Raw genomic sequence first — 18,953 nt, forward strand, 5'->3', positions numbered from 1 at the left:
AACTCAGTGTAGCTAGCCCATGTGTTACGTGAGCATCTCGTCTCACACTTGATAAAGATCACACGACAGCCTTTTTTTCCACAGAATCTGCTTGTTTGTTGTTGGCATCTTTAAAGCCGAAGGGTTGCATTTCTGGACGAGGGTGTTTGCTCTCGAACAGTTGTTTTTGATGAGCGGAGTTGATTTGAGGAAGCCGAGCCTCACATTAAGATATACAGTAGCGCTCTTTAAGCGAACGGTTTGTTGATGCGTGATTAAGTGATTCGCTTTAGGCTTTGACCTCGGAATGATCCGCTGGTGCAGCAGCCTGAAGCGCAGTTGTTGTCCTTTCTCAGCCTTTCAGTAACTCCCTCCTCTACTACAGCTGGGAGGATGTCCCACTACGGAAAGTCCTTGGTTCTGAGAGGAAACTTTGGAGCGGGGCCCGGGCCAGAGAGCCGTGACATGGAAGTGCCCACTAGCGGAGCAACGTACAGATGTGCTTCTGTTTCGGAGAGCTTCCTCCACAGGAACCGTGTCCTACGCGTACCCTCTCATTAGCTCCTCTCTGTTGTCTAAAACAAACAAACAGAACTGATTTCTTATTCGATTATCCAAAACCTCATTCAGAAAGAGCTTCCTATTTGCCATCTATCAGCCTTATTGGTTTTATTCTTGCGCGTCCTGTGATTCCCGCAATAATGTGAAAAATGAAATTAGGCCGAGGTCAGGACGGGGTCGGTCCGTGTCATTCATTTCCACGGCCGGGGATTCCTCCGATCTACTGAACAATTTGCTCATAAAACAACTTGCCATGTATGATTTATTTATTTTTTTTCGTTTTTCACTTTCAGTTTGAGAACCTGGCCACGTGAAGGTCGGTCTCTTTCTGTTTGGCAGGCGGGTTTAAGAGTAGCCTGCCATGGTGCGCTTTGGCTCACTGCTGCTCCGCGTAATCACATTACTGATTCTGCCAAAGAGCCACATCACAATCTTTCATTAAAATCGCATTAGCGCAAGACGTGAAGTCATGTGGGAGGAACGCTTTTTTATCTCTCGCTGCAGAAAGAGGACTACTGTGAAAGTGAAGCTGGATGGCAATGCTTCTGAGGTTCCTCTTGTTTTATTTTATGTTATGGTTCAACCGCCATTCCCTGCATTAGGAAGTGTAACTTTTTGGATTGTTGCCAAAAAATAAAACCCAGATAGTGGTTATGTGTGTGTGTGTGTGTGTGTGTGTGTATATATATATATATATATGTGTGTGTGTGTGTGTGTGTGTGTGTGTGTGACCAGTCACCGGGTGCCGTTCAGTGCAGCCTGACCCTACAGACTTGTTTTGAAGACCAGGAAGTCATGAATGAAGTAATGCATGTTTGGTGGGCAGGGAGCAGGGGGAAGGACTCGGTGGGCGGAGACTAGGGGGCCGGGTCTCAAGTGGAGCAGGGATTTAGCTTGGAAAAGATGGGAGAGTGGAACAGGAAGCCCTGAGGAAAAAGCACAGTGTGGAAAAGCCGAGGGCCTGGGCCGGGCAAGTTCTGACCTAAGTGGCACATCTGATGACACCGTACGAAAAGCATAACAAACAACCCTCCGGCAGATGCCAATAAATACACTGTGGACTTCTTAACCAGCTGACATTTGACATATACGTACGTTTTATGCTTTGTTTTTGGGAGAAACCCATGCTGCAGCACCGCTAAGTTTCCTGCTTTTAAAGCAAACAGGGAGTGAAAAATAGTCTGAATGAATGGTCAGAATGTTTCATGGTACAGAACGGAAACTTAGTATGGAATCAAATGTTATATGTTACAATTGAAGTCCAGTGTCACAGCAGCATGAGACTGTAAGATCAGGACACTTTGCAGAGGAGTGACAGTAAAAAAACAACTGTGACGTTGTTGTTGGAAGTTAATTGGAGCTTCACTCTAAAAGTGTATCATATTTTTACAAGAAAATGTTTGTTTTTTTTTTCAGTAGCCCGCCACACTACCACACTTGGGATTTTATTATGAGGGGTGTTTCAAACATTAATATAAAAGAAATACCTGCACACAACTGAATAGTCCAACAACAAATCAGACAAACAAAGTCTGGGACGATCGAGGAATACCCGACAAATGCCTTTAATTGTTCGTCCTTACGTTATTTTCCTTTCCGTGTCTTTTACAACAGACAATATAGCGGACTGTGCACCGATCAGCCACAAAATTAAAACCAGTTTAATGTTGTGGCTGATCCGTATAAACACCTTTATTCTCTGACATAACTGACTAACAGCTATTTTGCACAAAATCAACCCAGTAACTTCTTCTGTTAAATATTTTTGTGATATTTTTTTGTGTGACATGCATTACACAGTTCATATCTCCACAAACTTTTTTTTTTTTTTTTTTTTTTTGGTGAGTGAAATGCCAAACATTTGCTTTGTGCGAGCCGCTCCGGTAGCGCGGTGCCTCCCCGTCTCATTTTCGGACTTTGGTCAGAGGAAAGTATTTTGAGTGTCGTGCTTCAGCCACTGTTGGCTGATGATTGGCATTGATTCAGAACACTCACGCGTTCGGAAAGGGATAATATTTATGACTGAGCGCAACCACAGATATTTGTAAGACTACACCTATGCGCCCCGGGGTCGTGCAGTTTGGTGCCGTACGCTCTTAAGAATTTTTGTTTTCACGGAAATGCAAATATTTTCTGGTTTCACGTCGAAACACTGAAGATGTCACTGAGAGCTCTGAGGAAGTATCTATAGATTTTTTTTTTTCACAGTTGATGAAACATGTAAGTGCACTATTGATTATGCGTTACTCAGCATATTGGGATGCCCTAAACAACGAGCTAAAGCTAAGAGCTAGGAAATAGGATATCTGAGTTATGATTCTTTTCAAACAAGCTTGTTCCTGTTACTTTGAAGGCAACGGTCCAGTTGAGGGGAAAAAGGGGCATCTCGGTCTTTCATCTGTTGCTCTCCACGACTACCAGAGTCCTGTGATTCAGCACCTCCTCTATTGTGCCCTCGTTGTTTTCTTTTTGACCGGGGCACCAGAAGTTTATGTCGCCCGGCTGGCATTTTTTTTCACTTTGTTTTTCCTGTTGTACACAACCTGCCCAGTTCTATCAGATTGACGTAAGGTGGGGTTTGTATGACTCACACTGCGAAGCCCGGGGGGCTCTGGTGTTCTGCAGAGAAACTAGCCAAGTTTGACAGTTCCCAGGTTTGCTCTGAAATGCCTTTCTTTAAAAGGCAAAAAGCAGGCGAAGCCTTTGCCTTGGACTCTCGTGTGCCCTGGCGTGTGTAGTTTTTCTAACTTGTGATAGCTGCTTCCTGTAGGACAATGGCTATCATTAAAGTCTTTTATACAGACTGCTCATCTGACACCTTGTTTATTGCTCCGCTGATTGTATCCAGTTGATCTATGCTGCAGAAACTGCAATTGACACTGCGCAGGGACGCGATGCTTTATCCCCTCTCTGAATGCTGCCTGATGTTGATTATCGCCGGAGCTTCGTGTAACCGGATAACATTCATTCTTCATGTTTTATGTAATGAAGTCCACAGCCAGGCCTGATGTAGCCCGTCTCATTAGCTGTCCACCCTGCAGTCGGTTCGAAACATGCCTGCAGCCTGTGTAATCAGATTGTGGATGGGTGTGATTTGTGCACCGCGCTCGCATATGGCTCTAATAAAGGCCTCGCAAATCTATCCATTGACATCAGCGTTCTGAGAGTCCACATTAATTATCCGCAGTGATGTAAGCCTTGATCGTGGCCTGTGCTGAATGTGTTCGACATTCTAATAAACGGCCGCAGTAAAAAGCCAAAAGGCGCAGGTTTTGCGTTTATGTCATCACTACTTAAGAAGAGGAATTCAGCTCATGTTGTTGTTGTTGTTGTTGTAAGACGCAATAATCATTTTCTAAAAACTAAACTGCAGAATACACACCTCGAAACATGTTTGAACGGCACAGCCTTGGCCATCGTAATGCCCTCAGTTTGCCAATATTTTTTTACAACGGTGTCCTATGTTTACGTCAGAAACAATATAGTGTCCAGAGGCTTCGCTAAGGTGTGTCAAGGTTCGCTTTAATGTTGTCAAAACATGTTTTTTTTTTTTTACTATCTGGGGGTGATGGTTGAACTTTCCGCTCTGCATTCTTGTGTGCTTCAGTACAATTTGAGAACTGGAACGGTCCGACGTATTTTTTAACCTGTTACAGAACCTCGCAACCGACTAAAAATATACAGGAAAATGACATACAGTGTTTACTTAATATTTATAACGCAGCCTTTAAAGGAGGCAGTTTTTCGTATTCGCCACGCAAGTGGAAAATACTTAAAAGAAAAAATAAATAAATATATATATATATATGTGTGTGTGTGTATATATGGCTACTGCTGAAGCCAAAGAAAAACACAAGAAAAAAAACGATTAATAAAAACTCAATGTGGGAATCAAATCAAATAATACACAACCTCTAAAATTTCTTTCCTATAAAAGGTTTTTTAGCGAGGCTTCGGGAGATGACACACTCATCCTCCTTGCGTTCCTCTGGCAGAAGGCTTCAAAGCACAGAGGCTCTTACAGCAGTAACCTGCTTATTGAAGCCCGGATCACTGGAAGGGCAAAGACTATTAGATTACAGCAATTAAAGTAAGTGATAGATTTTTTAAAATGACATGACTTAGACGGGGAAGCGTTGTGGAAAACAGCTAGAGGCAGAGGATTAGGTCTTGGGGAGGAAGCACTGATTGAGAGGCACGCAGGAAACACATTGGAATAGCAACAAAAAAAAGCAAAGCAAGTATTGTTTAGCTCGTCCCTGATTACACTGATATCAACAGTGACAAAAGTGGCTAGATATTTTATTAACGTTGGACATAATTTTACAATTTTAAGATGCATTCAGTTTGATATTTGCTTATCAGAACAGAGAAAGAGAAATCCTTGCAGCAATTAAATTCTTCTGCTACCGGTCAGAGCAATTTAGTTGTATACAAATTAAACACCACACGCGCGTGTGTGTGACTGCATTGCTGCTCACCACATAAAACCTGCAGATCTTTGACAGAGCTTAACCAGCTTCCAGTAGATTAGTTCCCAGCAGACTGTGCTCCACGAAAAAAAAAAAAAAAAAAAAGCCATCATATATATTTAAACATGTTTGTTTGTAATTTGTGGGGGGAGAAGTAGATAATAAGTTTCAACAGTTTCTCAGAGCTCATGGTGATAATTCTAATGCTAATTTATTAACTAATTTATCTATATTTTATATCTAAAGAGGTTAAGAGCAACGAAAAGCCACCGAAAACCTAAACTTCCTTCACCAAGAATGGAAACTGTGATTATGGAGCAGTCGGGAATAAAGAGGCTTAGAGGCAGAGAGGGGCAGAGATGTGCCAGTGTAGCAACACGAATTTATAAAAACATAAACTTTACATAAATGTATTCAACATCCAAACAGTTTTCAGTTGATTATCTTTATGTTAAATAATCCATTAATAGACAAAATCGTCTCCTGTGTAAGGTGCCAGTCGCCGTTTCACCTACTGCAAATACAGGACGAGGCCACGCTGACCAGAGTCACCTTTTATGGACTTGCACGCCCTGGTTTGGATCCTTGCCGCTGCCTCTGGTGGTTCATATTCACCCTGGATTTACAGTCACTTTGAAGGAAAATTGCTGTGTTCAGCATATGAGTGTTTGGTCCCAAAATAATGGCCTGAGAGGCTCGCATTCAGCGTGCCTTTATTTTGAAAAGAATACCCGTGTCCCACGCTTGAGCGAACCCGCATAACATTTGTCAGGTTGTGTTTACTTCAGTTTGAAGTCACCTCTGTAACAGAAACCTTTTGGGTAAAAAAAAAAACAAAAAAGTAAATATTTTTTTAAGTTAATAGTAGCATATTAAATGGATGAGTTCCAGTTTTACCAGGTGCACTTGACACAAGTTTATAATATTACTTTTCTATTTTAAATGACTGCCTAATAAATTCTTGCAGTTACTCAAGCCTCTGGGAGAGTTCACCCTCCCAGTTCCTCCAGCGTTACCAAAACACAGCCTTTAAAGAGGCGTCTGAGTCAGAGGATTTGCCTCGACTGTTGTTAGTTGGGATTTCTGAATAAGACTTGTACGGTGTCCTACTTTACGTTGGTCATATGTGTGAGGCGCCCGAATAAAGGATGAGTGTGCACCCGCTCCGGTCATGATTGATGATCTAAAGTTAGTCTGTTCAGTGTCTCGCCCGCGGACGTTCACGAACAGAGCTGTGAGCTATTATTAGTAATAAACAAGAACAAGTCATGAATCTTCATGTTTTCGTTAGTGTCAGTTGAATGTATTTGCTAAATTCTTGCGAATACATAAGGTGCATGATGTAGTTGGTTTTTATGTGCGTGTCCGCCTATGACATGGTTCTGCTTTTTATTTTCTCAACAATTACCTCATCCACTAGAAAATAAAGCATTTCCTCCGAGTGCTATATGAAGACCTGCTCAAGGAACAAAGAAAATACTATAACAAGCAAACTGTGCCATTGTCTGCATCGGCTTCTTAGCTTCCTTTTATTCCCGCGACAGAGCGGTCAGACGGCCACAGGTGTCCACGTTTCTCTGTGTGCTTTCAGATCGTGGAGATATGGGATGATGTTGAAGAGAGACAGACGGTGGATTTTCAAGGAGATTCGGTATAAATAATTGTGCACTTTGTGCTTTGAGAAACCTGGGGAGTTATTCTGGTCCGATAAATAATAAAATAAAATAAAAATGGATAGAAGATTAAATGGAGAATAATGGAGTTTCTGCACCAGTGTGTTCTGTAGGTTTAGGTCTGTTTTGCCTCATAATGACTGAGATGATTTTTTTTTTTTTTTTTTTTTGCACGTGTTAAGCCATAGTACCTGCCCTACTGACACATAAGGGTTAGATGAGCAACAGGATGTAGCAGACAGGATGTTTGCAATGTGGTTAACTCTCATACAGCTGAGCTATTTGTGAAGCTTACGTCGTGTTGCTTTTCTGCAAATGGTGCTTTCGGACAGTAGTTTCAAAATAAACATTAACACCTGTTGGGTAAATTACATCAAATCAGGCCTTATTGTCATTACGTCGTACATACACACAGCTGGAATGCAGACAGAGTGGAATGCACTTTCATTCTGTCTGCATCACGATTGTGTGTGTGTATATATATATATATATATATGACAAAACGACAGTGAAGCTCGATTTGATTAAATGTTTTTCCTCGAGATGTTCACCTGGTATATTCGGCCGACCCCTTTTCGAAATGTGGTCGACCTAATATTTTCCGTAATTTTTTTTTAATTTATTTTTTTCTCCTTGCAGAGCTCGGGCTGGCACAGCGAAAGTTCGCTCAGTGCCTGGGAGAGTTTCAGTTTGAGTACATCGGCGACGCAAAGACGGACGATGAGCGATGCATCGGTGAGTTTGGGTTTACCTCATCCCATGACGGAAACTAACCGCCGGGTTTTGTCACCGCCACACACGCTCTATAAGTGTATTTGTTGACAGTCGTTTCTCAGCCGGCAGTTGTTGGCGGAGAGGGTGAAGCCGAACGGCTGCGTTGCAAACCTTATAATCTTTGTTTTTTTTTTGTTTTTTCCCCTCCCTCTCAGATGAGTCTTTGCAGGAGTTCTCCTCATTCCTCAAAAACCTAGAAGACCAAAGAGAGCTGATGGTGAGAGCGACCAGTCAAAACCTGCACAACGGCAATGAAAACCACCTGTGTGTGTGTGTGCGTTGTGTGTGTTTGAATGCTTTGCACGGTGTGCATTTCTAACAAACCTGCACCTACTACTGCCCATATTTGGTATTTATTCCTCTCAAACTCTGTCACCCACCAGAGATCCAGACAAACGCAATAATAATGCGTTTTTTCTCATTTGCACTGCACGCGCACGGCACACATGCGGGGAGAGCGCTCCAGTTCCCCCCGTGGCTTTATGAGTAATGATAGTGTCTGCACAGCTCCTCCCGTCGTGCCTGTCTAAGGGTCACTGCCGCATCACCTGCCTGGGAGTGGCTGCAGAGCGGACATGAGCGCATAACTACATGATTACACCCGGGCTTTAAACGCCCGAGAGCTACAGCCGTCAGCAAGGTTCGCAACGATACAGCTCGTAACGAGATATCGCCATAAAAACCAGCTCCTGCGTTAGGTAGCGAGCTGCCAATGTTTAAACCACGAAAAAATCACGCACGCCAAAGAGGAAGGCCTCATATGAAGTGAAGAGTTGGCTCGCTGGCCAGCGGGGAGTTATATAAACAGACGCGGCCGTGTAATGCCTGTGTGTAGTGTCTGAGGCTTGGAAGTGAACCCATCATCAGTAGCTGACTGGGCTGACTGTAGTAGCGCCAGGCTCAGACAGTAATGGTAAGCCACGCTCTCGGCACAGCACTTAGCGCCGCGCGAATGACATCACAGTGCAAAGTAAGGAAAAGCAGGATGGTCGTTCAGGCACAGACATGTCGGTACAGTGCTGTCAGCACAACAGAAACACCGGAGGAATGAAGAAAAACACACTCGCTCAATTAATAGATTATTGCGAGACAAAGGTTCTGTTAGTGTAATAGCTCTTACTCATGATTTCCTACTCGCCTGTTGGAATTTCTTCATTAATAAAAAGCCGAGCAGTTTTTTATTAATGAAAAATCTCGTTGGAGTTGCTGGTGGACAAAACGTAGCGATTGCGTTCAGCGTGAGCTCCACTTAGGGCAGGTCGGTTGTCGTGCGCAGCGTGAGCAGATGAGCCGGAGGGTTGTGGTCTGCGCCGCGCTGCGTCTGTCCAGCTAACCCCGCTGTCGTGCTGCGGCTGACGGACGACAACTGGTGCTCTGTCAAAACTTTGCAGGTGGAACTCGAGCTCGAGAATTTCTGTCCCCCAGGTGCTAGCACGTAGACATAAATAGACTTCACACTTAACAGTAGCTGCGGCGTGGACCAAACATTGTGGCGTATGGTTCAAGTTTGAAGCACGTGAAGTTTAACCCCTTACGTGATTTAGTATCAAATCCACATGATGTAATTCGAAGTGCATGAACCCATATGTTGCAGCCACTCGTTGCTGATAGGAAATTGCTGTTTTGTCTCGTGAATTATTAATGGCCATTGTCAGTGAGATCAGCGTGTTTTCTTTCCAGATGAGAAACATCACAGAGACCTTAATGAAACCTCTGGAGAAGTTCAGGAAAGAGCAGCTCGGCACAGTGAGGGTAATGTGTCATGTTTCATTTCCTCTTCCCAATATGTTTTGTTGCTCTGGATGTGTTTGTTTATAGTGCGCCGCGAAGAAAGATTGAATCTAACAAACTTCACCTTCCTTTGTCTCCTTTTCTTTGTTTTTCCTTACATTTGTCTCCTTCCACTGTGTATTTCTTAAGGCGGAAAGAAAGAGGTATGAAAAAGAAACGGAGAAGTACTACAGCTCCTTGGAGAAGCTCCTGAATATGTCGGCGAAGAAGAAAGAGCCACAACTGCAAGAGGTAATTATCCCTGCACGATCTCGCCGACGGATATGCATCACGCAGGCTGCCTATTCATAATCACAAAAAGACAGACGCACGCAGATATTCAGTTTAATTTGCGTGTTGCTGTTTTGGGTTTTTGTGTCCCGGTGCCATGAGGAAGAGCCTGGCAGGCTCGTGTGAGTTTCCACTGACATGCCTCGCAGTTTTTCTGGCTTGTTTGAAAAGGAAATGTGTGCCACTGCGTACTAAATTACCAAGGTCAACTGTGATTGCTGCAGCAGTTCCTGCTACGCAACCATCATGACAATTTTAATTTGTGGACAACTTCGCGGCCCCTTACGAAACAACATTTCCGTCTTCTTGTCATTGTTCTTCGATGTGGCCTTGTAAGGCTTACGCATATGTTGTATACACCAACCGGAGAGGACACTTGAATCTGTTAACAGTACGACTACAGGCTGTTCTGTTCTCTGTGACTCTTATGAAACAAGAGTCTGTGGTACCACCACTGACTTCTATCACATTAGAATAAATAGAAACAGTGATGTGTTCACAACCACAAGAGTCGTGTAGCTCATCAAACCATTGACCAAGTGAAGAGATTATTTAAACCACACACTGAATATTGAGCTTCGATTCGTCTGCAATTTAGTGGATAAAGTTGGAACGTAAGCAACTTACTGTAATAAAACTTACAGCTACCTATTCCAAATCTTTCCCTACAGTTGAATATTTAGTGTTCCTAGTGTTTTAATTGACTAGTAACTCTGCTACTTCATAGTTCCTACAAGGATATTTTAAAATCATTGTGCATTCTCACAGAACAGCGCTCGCAGACATGAAAAAAACAAAAACTGACTAGATGTGAATTTTGTCTCGCAGTCTAAGAGATGCAGGTTAGATTAAATAGCCACTTCAAAGTCTGCAGACTGTATCACTCTATAGATGAGGTTTCGGAGAAAATATATATTCAGGGTGTGCTCTGCCACTCACTCAGCGTCTGCTAGGATGGGCTCCAATTTGCTCGCGACCTTGGGAAGGGCGGGCAGTCGCGGGTAATCAATGGGCACGTGTATTTTTAGTTCCATTACTTTTACTTTTCTGTCCTTTGAATCTATCAGTCATTTGGACATTGACGCTTCCTGTCGTGTGGCCTGACTGGCAATAAAGTTCATGTTGACTTGGCCTCGCTGCTTCTGCTGTCCGTCAGTGTAGGACTTTGAAGGCTTTACCTGTCACCCAGTCCCCCGGGACAAAACTTCACTATCACCATTTGATTGAGCAGATGTGCTCCATAAGAACTGAAGGGCTTACCAAAAATAACCTCCAGCTCCCAAATTGCACTGTTCAAAACTGTAATGTGTACTTCTTTGTCTGTGACTATAATCATCATGGTGTGTGTTCTCCACCTCTGCAGGCAGACACCCAGGTGGAAACCATGAGGCAGCACTTTCAGGAGGAATCATTGGACTATGTGTGCAAACTGCAAGAAATCCAAGAGAGAAAGAAATATGAGTGTGTGGAGCCGGTGAGTGACAGACGTGGAGCGTGTGCGAGCACTGACGTGGCTTTTCTTCCCCGCATTCAGTGATACGTTTGTGAGAGCAGGTCTCGGTTTCTGGTACTGCCTGCGACTTGTAAAAAAAAAAATAAATGACTTTGGAAGACACTGGAAGGAATGAGGGAATAGATTTACAGCCCCTGCTCTGTATACAAATTTTGCTCCAAGTTTAGGTGAGGCTCATGAAGCTTTAATAGTCCCACAAGAGTAAATCAGAGTGGTAAGTCTCAAAGTTGCTCGGTAGTTGTGTGAAAGTGTGAGGGTGTCTTTCTGTTACAGCTTGGGGAAGGAAAAGTGACACATTTGTTCTAATTAAAGAAGCTAACAAGATATAGTTTAGTGAGTCAGTTCAAGCTGAAGCATATTAGCTTCAGGTAAACCCGATAAGTTATGTTTTTCAGGGGAAAATTCTTAATAACCAGTATCCTGTTATCAAATACCTAAGTAGAACAATATTGTTTTAAGACAATTCAATCTTTCAAGAAAGGAAAGTGCAACACAGTGTGTGATGTGTCACATGGGCGTACGTGGTTCTGTCTCTTATTTGGAAAGTCACTAAAGCATTCGGTCATGTTCGGTCATAATGTGTCTACAGTGTTTCAACATTCGTATCTCTTCCACCTACTCTTTTAACTCTTCATAACTCTCATCGCTCTCTTCCTCGTGTCTTCTAGATGCTGGCCTTCTTTCAGACGGTCTTCACCTTTTATCACCAAGGCTTTGAGCTGGCTAAGGATTTTGACCATTATAAAAGAGCGCTGCAGATCAACATCCAGAATGTGAGAAATGTTTGAATTTTCTAAATTAGGTTTATTTATCATATTTGTAATTTGGATACAGAGACAAGTTTATCATGGCAATCAATCAACAAATGTTTGTGTTAGAGATCGACCGATATTTGCGTTTTTTTGTTAGCGGTATCGGCCGATACACGAGTACGTTCGCCAATACATCTATTTCTTTCCCCCGGCAAGATTTACAAACAGACGGCCCTGCGCTGGTGCAGCCCATATGTTGCCCCTCCCCCACTAGAAGACTACGTGCAGCTGGAAGCTGGGAAATGCTTGTACTCATAGGCCTGTTAATCACCCCTCGACACGCCTTCTTTTTGTTGTTGTCATTTTTATCATGTAAATGGAGAGAGAAAAGGCAGCACCAGCTCCAAATATCAGCTCAGAAAATCCTAAAAAAAATCAATATCAGTCAACCTCTAGTTTGTATATATATATGTTTGTTGCCTGGAGAATGTTAGAGGTTTGTGTGTAGGAAACTACGGAAAAACATTTTCACCACTGAATGGCTGAAAGACCCTTAAACTAACTGGCACAGAAGCTATTGTCCTATTTGCCACTGAAGTCCTGTCTCTGAGCACCTGAATCTGTGGCAGGGCTAATATTTACATGTCTGTTTGCCTTGGTTTGGCTTCCAGAAAAATACCACTTGTTTACCTTTTCAACCCCTTGTTAACATTGGACGTGCTCTGGTTTGGTTACACCCACTCTACAACGCCTGTGTCACTTTTATTTTCCTTTTAGGCTGCGCTAATTAGTCTCCAGATTTCATGGGGTTGAAGGGGATTTCTAGGGAAGTTTACCAGTTTTGATTCTGCAGTGGCCTCTCGCTGAGAAGGTCCCACCATGAGCATCAGGAAGTGACTTCCTGGAGCGTGTGTTTGCTTTCTCTCCCTCCCAGACGAGGAGTCGATTTGAGGGCACGCGGTCGGAGGTGCACGAGCTGATGAAGAGGATCAGGGACGCGCCCCAAGAATACAGACAGACCAGCCCCATCAGCTGTGAAGGCTACCTCTATGTACAGGAACGACGTAAGGCGTGAATGTTTTATGATGAGAAGGGTTTCTTTCAGTTTTGGTAGTAAACACATAAGTGAAACATACATAAACTGTTGTGTGTAATCAAAGGAGGGACTCTCCATAAACTACTCATGTAAGAATAATGTCTCCCACATTCAGATATTCTGAGACTGTTCTATTATATCTATATATAGATATATATTATATATTTTTTTCATATCTGTGCATTGTTTTTCTAGGGCCACCTCCCTTTGGTTCAAGTTGGGTCAAGCGCTACTGCACATTTGTCAAAGAGCAGAAGATCCTGCACATGGTGACTTTCGACCACAGATCTGGTGGAAAGATTGTGAGTTTGTCATGCCGTTTATATATATTTATATATGTATTTATATATATATATCAGCGTTTTCTGCGGCATTCTAAATATTCACATTTCCTCTCAGGGTGAGACGGAGTCCATCACGCTCAAATCCTGTGTCCGCAAAACGACAGATGTGTTGGACAGGAGGTTCTGCCTAGACCTCGACATAACTGATCGGTACGTTTATGACCTCACACACTGGGATGACGTTGTGCTTCTAAAGAAAAAGATCACGCCCAAAAATCATCAGTCGGAATATAACGTTTGTCATGCACAAGGCGGTGCAAATTAGTGTCAAGCCTGAAAGAAATATAAGAAACTTCTACCCAACATAAAGGACCAAGACAGACCTTTTCAGTTGTGCTGCCCACATCAATCCCGGCTTCAATCTTCCTTTGTTTTGCCTTTCCCAGAGGACTGTCCCTCCTAGAAGCCTGGTGTTTACCATCAGGGCTTCACATGCGGAAAGTTTTCATTTAAACCAGAGTGAAGCGGTTGGATCAATCATTTACATGGTTTTATTAGGTGCTAATATTTTCCTGCTGGACGGCTTGTCCGCAGCTGTCTGATTTAAAATCCTGGACCTTCTGATCGGGCCAGACAGCTTCGACTGACCCGGTCACGGGTGACTTAGGGCTGTTATTCAGATTACCACGAGTACGCATGTGTCCGTGTAAACCTGGCTACAGTTACTTTGTTTTATATTTTCTCCTGAATAACGTGAGGGTGCTAAAGAGCTTAGTCCCGTGCTCCCATGCGCTGCTGGTGGCTCTGTGTGTTGGATTGCCGAGGGCTGCACAGCGGGACTTCTCTTGGAGCGCTGCCCTCAGACACTTAGCTGGGGGGGATTTGCCCCACCCTGCTGTGACCTCCCATAATAGATATCTGGTTTTGTCACACAGCGTAACCCTGCCCTGCCTCTTTTCTGTAGTATTAATAGAAGAGCAGTAGTACTAGATTTAGTATGGAAATTCGAGTGCAAACATTCATTATGACTGCATTGAGTAATTCGATATCCATCTGGCTCTGATGGTTGTATGTGTCATGAACCAGCTGGTATGACTAATCGGGCTTGTGTCTGTAGCTACAGAAAATCTGTCCAAGGGCCATGTGGCCTTTTTTGGTTAAAAGAATACTGAGCAGATTTTGTGCTTTCGCCTTTTCTTTTACTGTACTTTTAATCCTTCGCCTAATGCTGCTGTGGTATTGCTGTTTTCCAGGCCAGGGACCGTGCTTACAGTACAGGCCCTGTCAGAGGATGACCACAGGTTTTGGATGCAGGCCATGGGTGGGAAGGAACCTGTGAGTCACCCTCTCCTGTTTCATCATCTGCTGCCCAAACCCTGTCTTTCCGCGTTATTCTGTTTTAGCTGTTGAATTTCAATGATTTGTCTGTTTTTTATCAACAGATTGGACACTATCTTACGAAGACATTGTCTAAAGAAACAGGCAGTAAGTTTCTTTAGAACCGGATGCTGTGTCTATAAAAAAACAAAAAAAAAAAGAAAAGAAAAATGTTATCAAGAATACTATAAATATCTGTTGTTTTTGTCTTTTACCTGCAGTTGATTTCCGGTTGGATGATGTGGGTTTGAGTTTTGTCAAGAATTCCATCAGTGCAATAGAGACGAGAGGTGAGCTTCAGATTAATGTGATCATGGAAATGGGGAAAAGTTCAGTTCAGAGAATTACAAGGTTTAATTTGGCTAAATATATTTGAGGGTAACGCAGGGAACCTCGTTGGTGCAGTTTTTTAATTCATGCACAAGGGGGCAGCCTTTCTCCAATATTAAAACCAAAGGGAGTCTAGCGGTTACAGCAAGCAGCACAAATTACAACATTTCCATTCCTTTCGCAGAACTTATGTTCATGTTCATTAGCTTAATTCATTTGCTTTTCTGATCCCCTTTGCTTGAAATGTTGCCTCAGACTACTGTGACATGCATCTAATAAAAATGTACACACACAAATATTTGGTGTGTTTTTATACGAGCATGACATGTGATGTGAAAGTAAAATTTTATTATCATTTTTTTTTTCTTAGGTATTAATGACCAAGGCCTGTACAGAGTTGTGGGCGTAAGCTCGAAGGTGCAGAAGCTCCTTTCATTAATGATTGGTGAGTACAAGTCCATTCATCTCCTCTGTCTTAGTGCTGTCTTTAAATGCATCATAGAATATTTTTTGGTAAGAACAAGCCGACGCAATGGACGTGTCTGCGAGTGCGATATTTAAAAAGGTAGCAACTGCTAATCCACCCATGACTTCCATCGGTAGCACGTCTCTCTGATGCTCAACAGGTGCCAGTGTTTACCTCTGCCGGGCTTTCATTCACTTTTATGTCGCCCCAGACAACCAGACGGGGTCCATCCTTTTCACATTCTTGCACTTTCTGGCTTTGTTTTTTTTTTTTTTTCCCCCCATTAACACGCGGCCAAGACGGCCTCTCGTGTGCTGCCCCATGGCTGACTTAGCCTGTCGTCTGCCTTTCTCGAATTCCTCTGTGCCTCTCACTTGTCCCGAATCCCTTTCACGCAACCTTTTCTATAGAGCTCGTCCTCTGTCCTTTCCATCGCTCCCTGTCTTCTCTCTGGTTTCCCGCTGTCTCCAGCAGACACCAGCTCACTTTCAGCTCTGTGTTCAGAATGACAACAACACAGACAGCCGCCAGCCTGTCTCATCTTCCCCTCCAAAAACCACCCAGCCTCCCACCCTGCCAGCTCATGCTATAGACTCCATTAACACTCTGCTGTGTAACATTAACACGTTTTTAAAGCTCGAGTATAAAAAGCTTTCACTTTTACTCTTGACATTCCGCATATTATTGTTGACGTGGGGCCAGCACAGATTTTAGTTTCACTCAGATGTTTGCAAATATCCTTGAAATGACTTATATGCATGACAGAGGTAGTATTACTTCTACGCTGACACATTCACAAACATTTTGCGCATGCAGCTCACAGTGAGTGGGTGAAACCAGCTTTAGACCCTGAAGAAAGACTTCGGATCCTCCCACTCCTCCTCCTTTTCATCTCTCACCCACCAACATGGCCACGGTCCAATCACGGGGGACAGAGTGATAGAAAACTCTACCATCGTATTACAGTACAAACAAAGAGAGCAGCACCTATTAAATGACATGCAACAATATAACGGGAAGAGGACCGTCTCTGGCTGGCCTGTGCTACGTACAGAGCGGGCACAGCAGTTAGTGGTGCTAGGCAGAATGAGGCTGTAACATTTGCTGAATTAGAGGTTTTGGTCCTGTAGATATAATTGCAGAGCTAAGGCAAATTTGAGGATTGATTTCCAAAGAACAACTTAATACATTTAACATTTTGGTGTGTTTCATTTCAAGGTGGAAATGACCATGAATATATTAAACGCTGAATGATGTGTCTAGACCAAGCGGCAGCCTCCGAGGCTGATGAATGTTTCTCAGCCAAGTGCCAAAAAAATGCAGTTCCTCGAACGGCCAAACAAGCCAGTCTCTATAGAGTTCTGTGTTAAATTGCCCAACTTTACCTAGTTTGATTCTGCATGGTTTGCACCCGCCGAATATTTTAGAACAATTTAAATCGCATTAAACTTAACGCCGGTTAAGGTGTGTGGGCTCGCGGGCCCGCCCGCCTCAGCTCCACCTCTTGGCCCACTTCTAAATAACACAGTCGGAAACTGCCAAGATGGCGACGGACGGTGCCACGTTGAGCTTCAAAATGACTCTCCGGGATACGTGCCTGTGGTGGCATGGATGGTTAATTTTTAAATATGTCTTTAAAACAATTAATTTCTTTTTTTTTTATTCATCAACTGAAGTGTAGTCGTTCTACGTTCACTCAGTTTCCATCGATTGTCCCTGTCCAGTTCTTGAAGAATAGCATCACTTGTCACAAATATCGTGTACAAACTAATACGTACGGACTAATACGTCCAGGATGCGGTTAACTGAACAAATTACATTCAAAACACAAAAACAGAGATCAGTAAAAGAAGCAGACAAACAGACGGCAGCAAGGCGGTGGGTTTTGGGTTAATAAAAATGGTTTGTTCGCTCGGATTACACGAAATTTAGTTTCCTGCTTTGATGTTCCTCATGCTGATTAGGCGATTAATGGGAGTCATCTGTTGATTTATTTCGCCTCGTCGACCTTCCTGATCTTGGCTGACGGTTTCCTACCTCACAATCGGAACCATGGAAGGTTGAAGGACAAATCCGAGCGCTTCAGTGTGCTCAGACTGTATTAGTTCGCACAACCAGGGACGTAAAAAAAAAAGCCAACCGTGAGAGAGCTCTCCTCGCAAAAAGTCATAGTGTTGCACTTCATGTTTGCAGCCAACTTCTGCACACATGAAGTGCAACACTGTGACTGAGCTGGAGAGACGGTGAAAGCGGTGTGAATGTCTGTTTTTAGAAAGTTACGGAAACCTGCTAAAAGTGAAGGAGTTGTGGGGAGCTTTTGTTTCTCAAGCTGCTTAGCCGCATGACTTGAGCAGTTTTGAGATAGTATTCTTTAGGAGGTCGCAGGTGGATTAGAGGGTCAAACTGGTTTTAGCTCGATCGCATGGTAGGCAGCCGCTGGGCGATGAAGTTGGTCAGCACAATTCTGCTTTAAAAACATATTTTTTTAAAAGTGTATTTAACATGTGTTTTAAGTTCAGTACATGCTATTTTTCACACCAGACAGGTTTGTCAGTGCACGTATCCAGGCAACTTAACTTACCTGAAATATTTCTCCATCATCATCATCATCTTCGTACCTGTCATAACCTTCAATTCCAACTGTAGACTTTGATCTTTATTGTCCCCTTAGGGAAATTCTTTTAAACAGCACTGTCTCCATTCCACAAACACCACCACACTGCACTGTACTCACTAGCTACTGTGCTAAAGTCGTCACACACTTAACTAAGGACTTACTACCAATAACAACATTAAAACCGTACAGGACTTTGTTTGTTCTTCTGCTGAGTAGTTGCGCTCTTAAATCAGTGCTACTCCAAACACCCCCAACAGTGTTTTTGCAGACTTGACCAAATCAGTTCTATTTGTGCATGGAAGAGTGAACTACAGAGCAGCTTACCCAATCAATTTCACATACAAAGACACACCTGGTTACAAAAGCTCCTTAAAAACGTTTGCTTTCAGTACATGACATTGGACGGGCCATCTTGCAGAGGGCACAGCTCTATAAATACACGGTCGTAATGGTGGCAGCGCTTCGATGAAATGAGAAAAATACATTTTCACGTAAGAGACCACCTACCACCGCTGGTGACTCGGGCCCCGTGGAGAACATGTGTCTGACTCTAAATGTTTCACTGACACCTTGCACTTTCACATCCTCTGCAATTCATCAGAGGTTACTTAAGGTGTGACTAAAGCCCCCTGAATTTTCAGCACAACACACGCCTGGAGTCCCTGTGGAGTCAGTGAAGTAGTAAGGGATTAATTAAAGTTGTAATGAGTATAAAGCCAGCAGCCCTCTACAGGAGCTGCAACTTCCTTCCATATCCACTGGGGCTAGACTCGATCCCCAAGGCCAGAAGCACTGCTTTTATCCTCAAATGGCTAATTGCAAGTCACATATTTATATTGCATATTTGGATTTTCTAGGCTGGCCAAAAAAAAAAAAAAAAAAGACACAGTCCCTGGATATGCATAACACAAGCAGAAGAGTTCAGTGGTGCCTTTGTGTGAATTGATCCATCAGTGAATTTTTGTGGTGATGATTTCTTTGCATGATTCTGATTCTTT

General features: G+C 43.2%; 1 protein-coding gene across 1 annotated transcript in view; it reads left to right on the top strand.

Moving 5' to 3' along the window:
- arhgap10 (Rho GTPase activating protein 10) overlaps positions 1-18,953 on the top strand; it is a 44,867-nt gene that overhangs the window by 4,201 nt on the left and 21,713 nt on the right. Inside the window, exons 2-14 of the mRNA XM_047578501.1 lie at positions 7,325-7,420; positions 7,615-7,676; positions 9,140-9,211; positions 9,380-9,481; positions 10,884-10,994; positions 11,702-11,806; positions 12,720-12,849; positions 13,077-13,183; positions 13,281-13,375; positions 14,419-14,500; positions 14,608-14,650; positions 14,764-14,832; positions 15,243-15,317. Of these exons, the coding sequence (XP_047434457.1) occupies positions 7,325-7,420; positions 7,615-7,676; positions 9,140-9,211; positions 9,380-9,481; positions 10,884-10,994; positions 11,702-11,806; positions 12,720-12,849; positions 13,077-13,183; positions 13,281-13,375; positions 14,419-14,500; positions 14,608-14,650; positions 14,764-14,832; positions 15,243-15,317 (1,149 nt within the window). The remainder of the gene's footprint in view (positions 1-7,324; positions 7,421-7,614; positions 7,677-9,139; positions 9,212-9,379; positions 9,482-10,883; positions 10,995-11,701; positions 11,807-12,719; positions 12,850-13,076; positions 13,184-13,280; positions 13,376-14,418; positions 14,501-14,607; positions 14,651-14,763; positions 14,833-15,242; positions 15,318-18,953) is intronic.

This window comes from Mugil cephalus, chromosome 2 (assembly GCF_022458985.1).
Source record: "Mugil cephalus isolate CIBA_MC_2020 chromosome 2, CIBA_Mcephalus_1.1, whole genome shotgun sequence".
Lineage (NCBI taxonomy): Eukaryota > Metazoa > Chordata > Actinopteri > Mugiliformes > Mugilidae > Mugil > Mugil cephalus.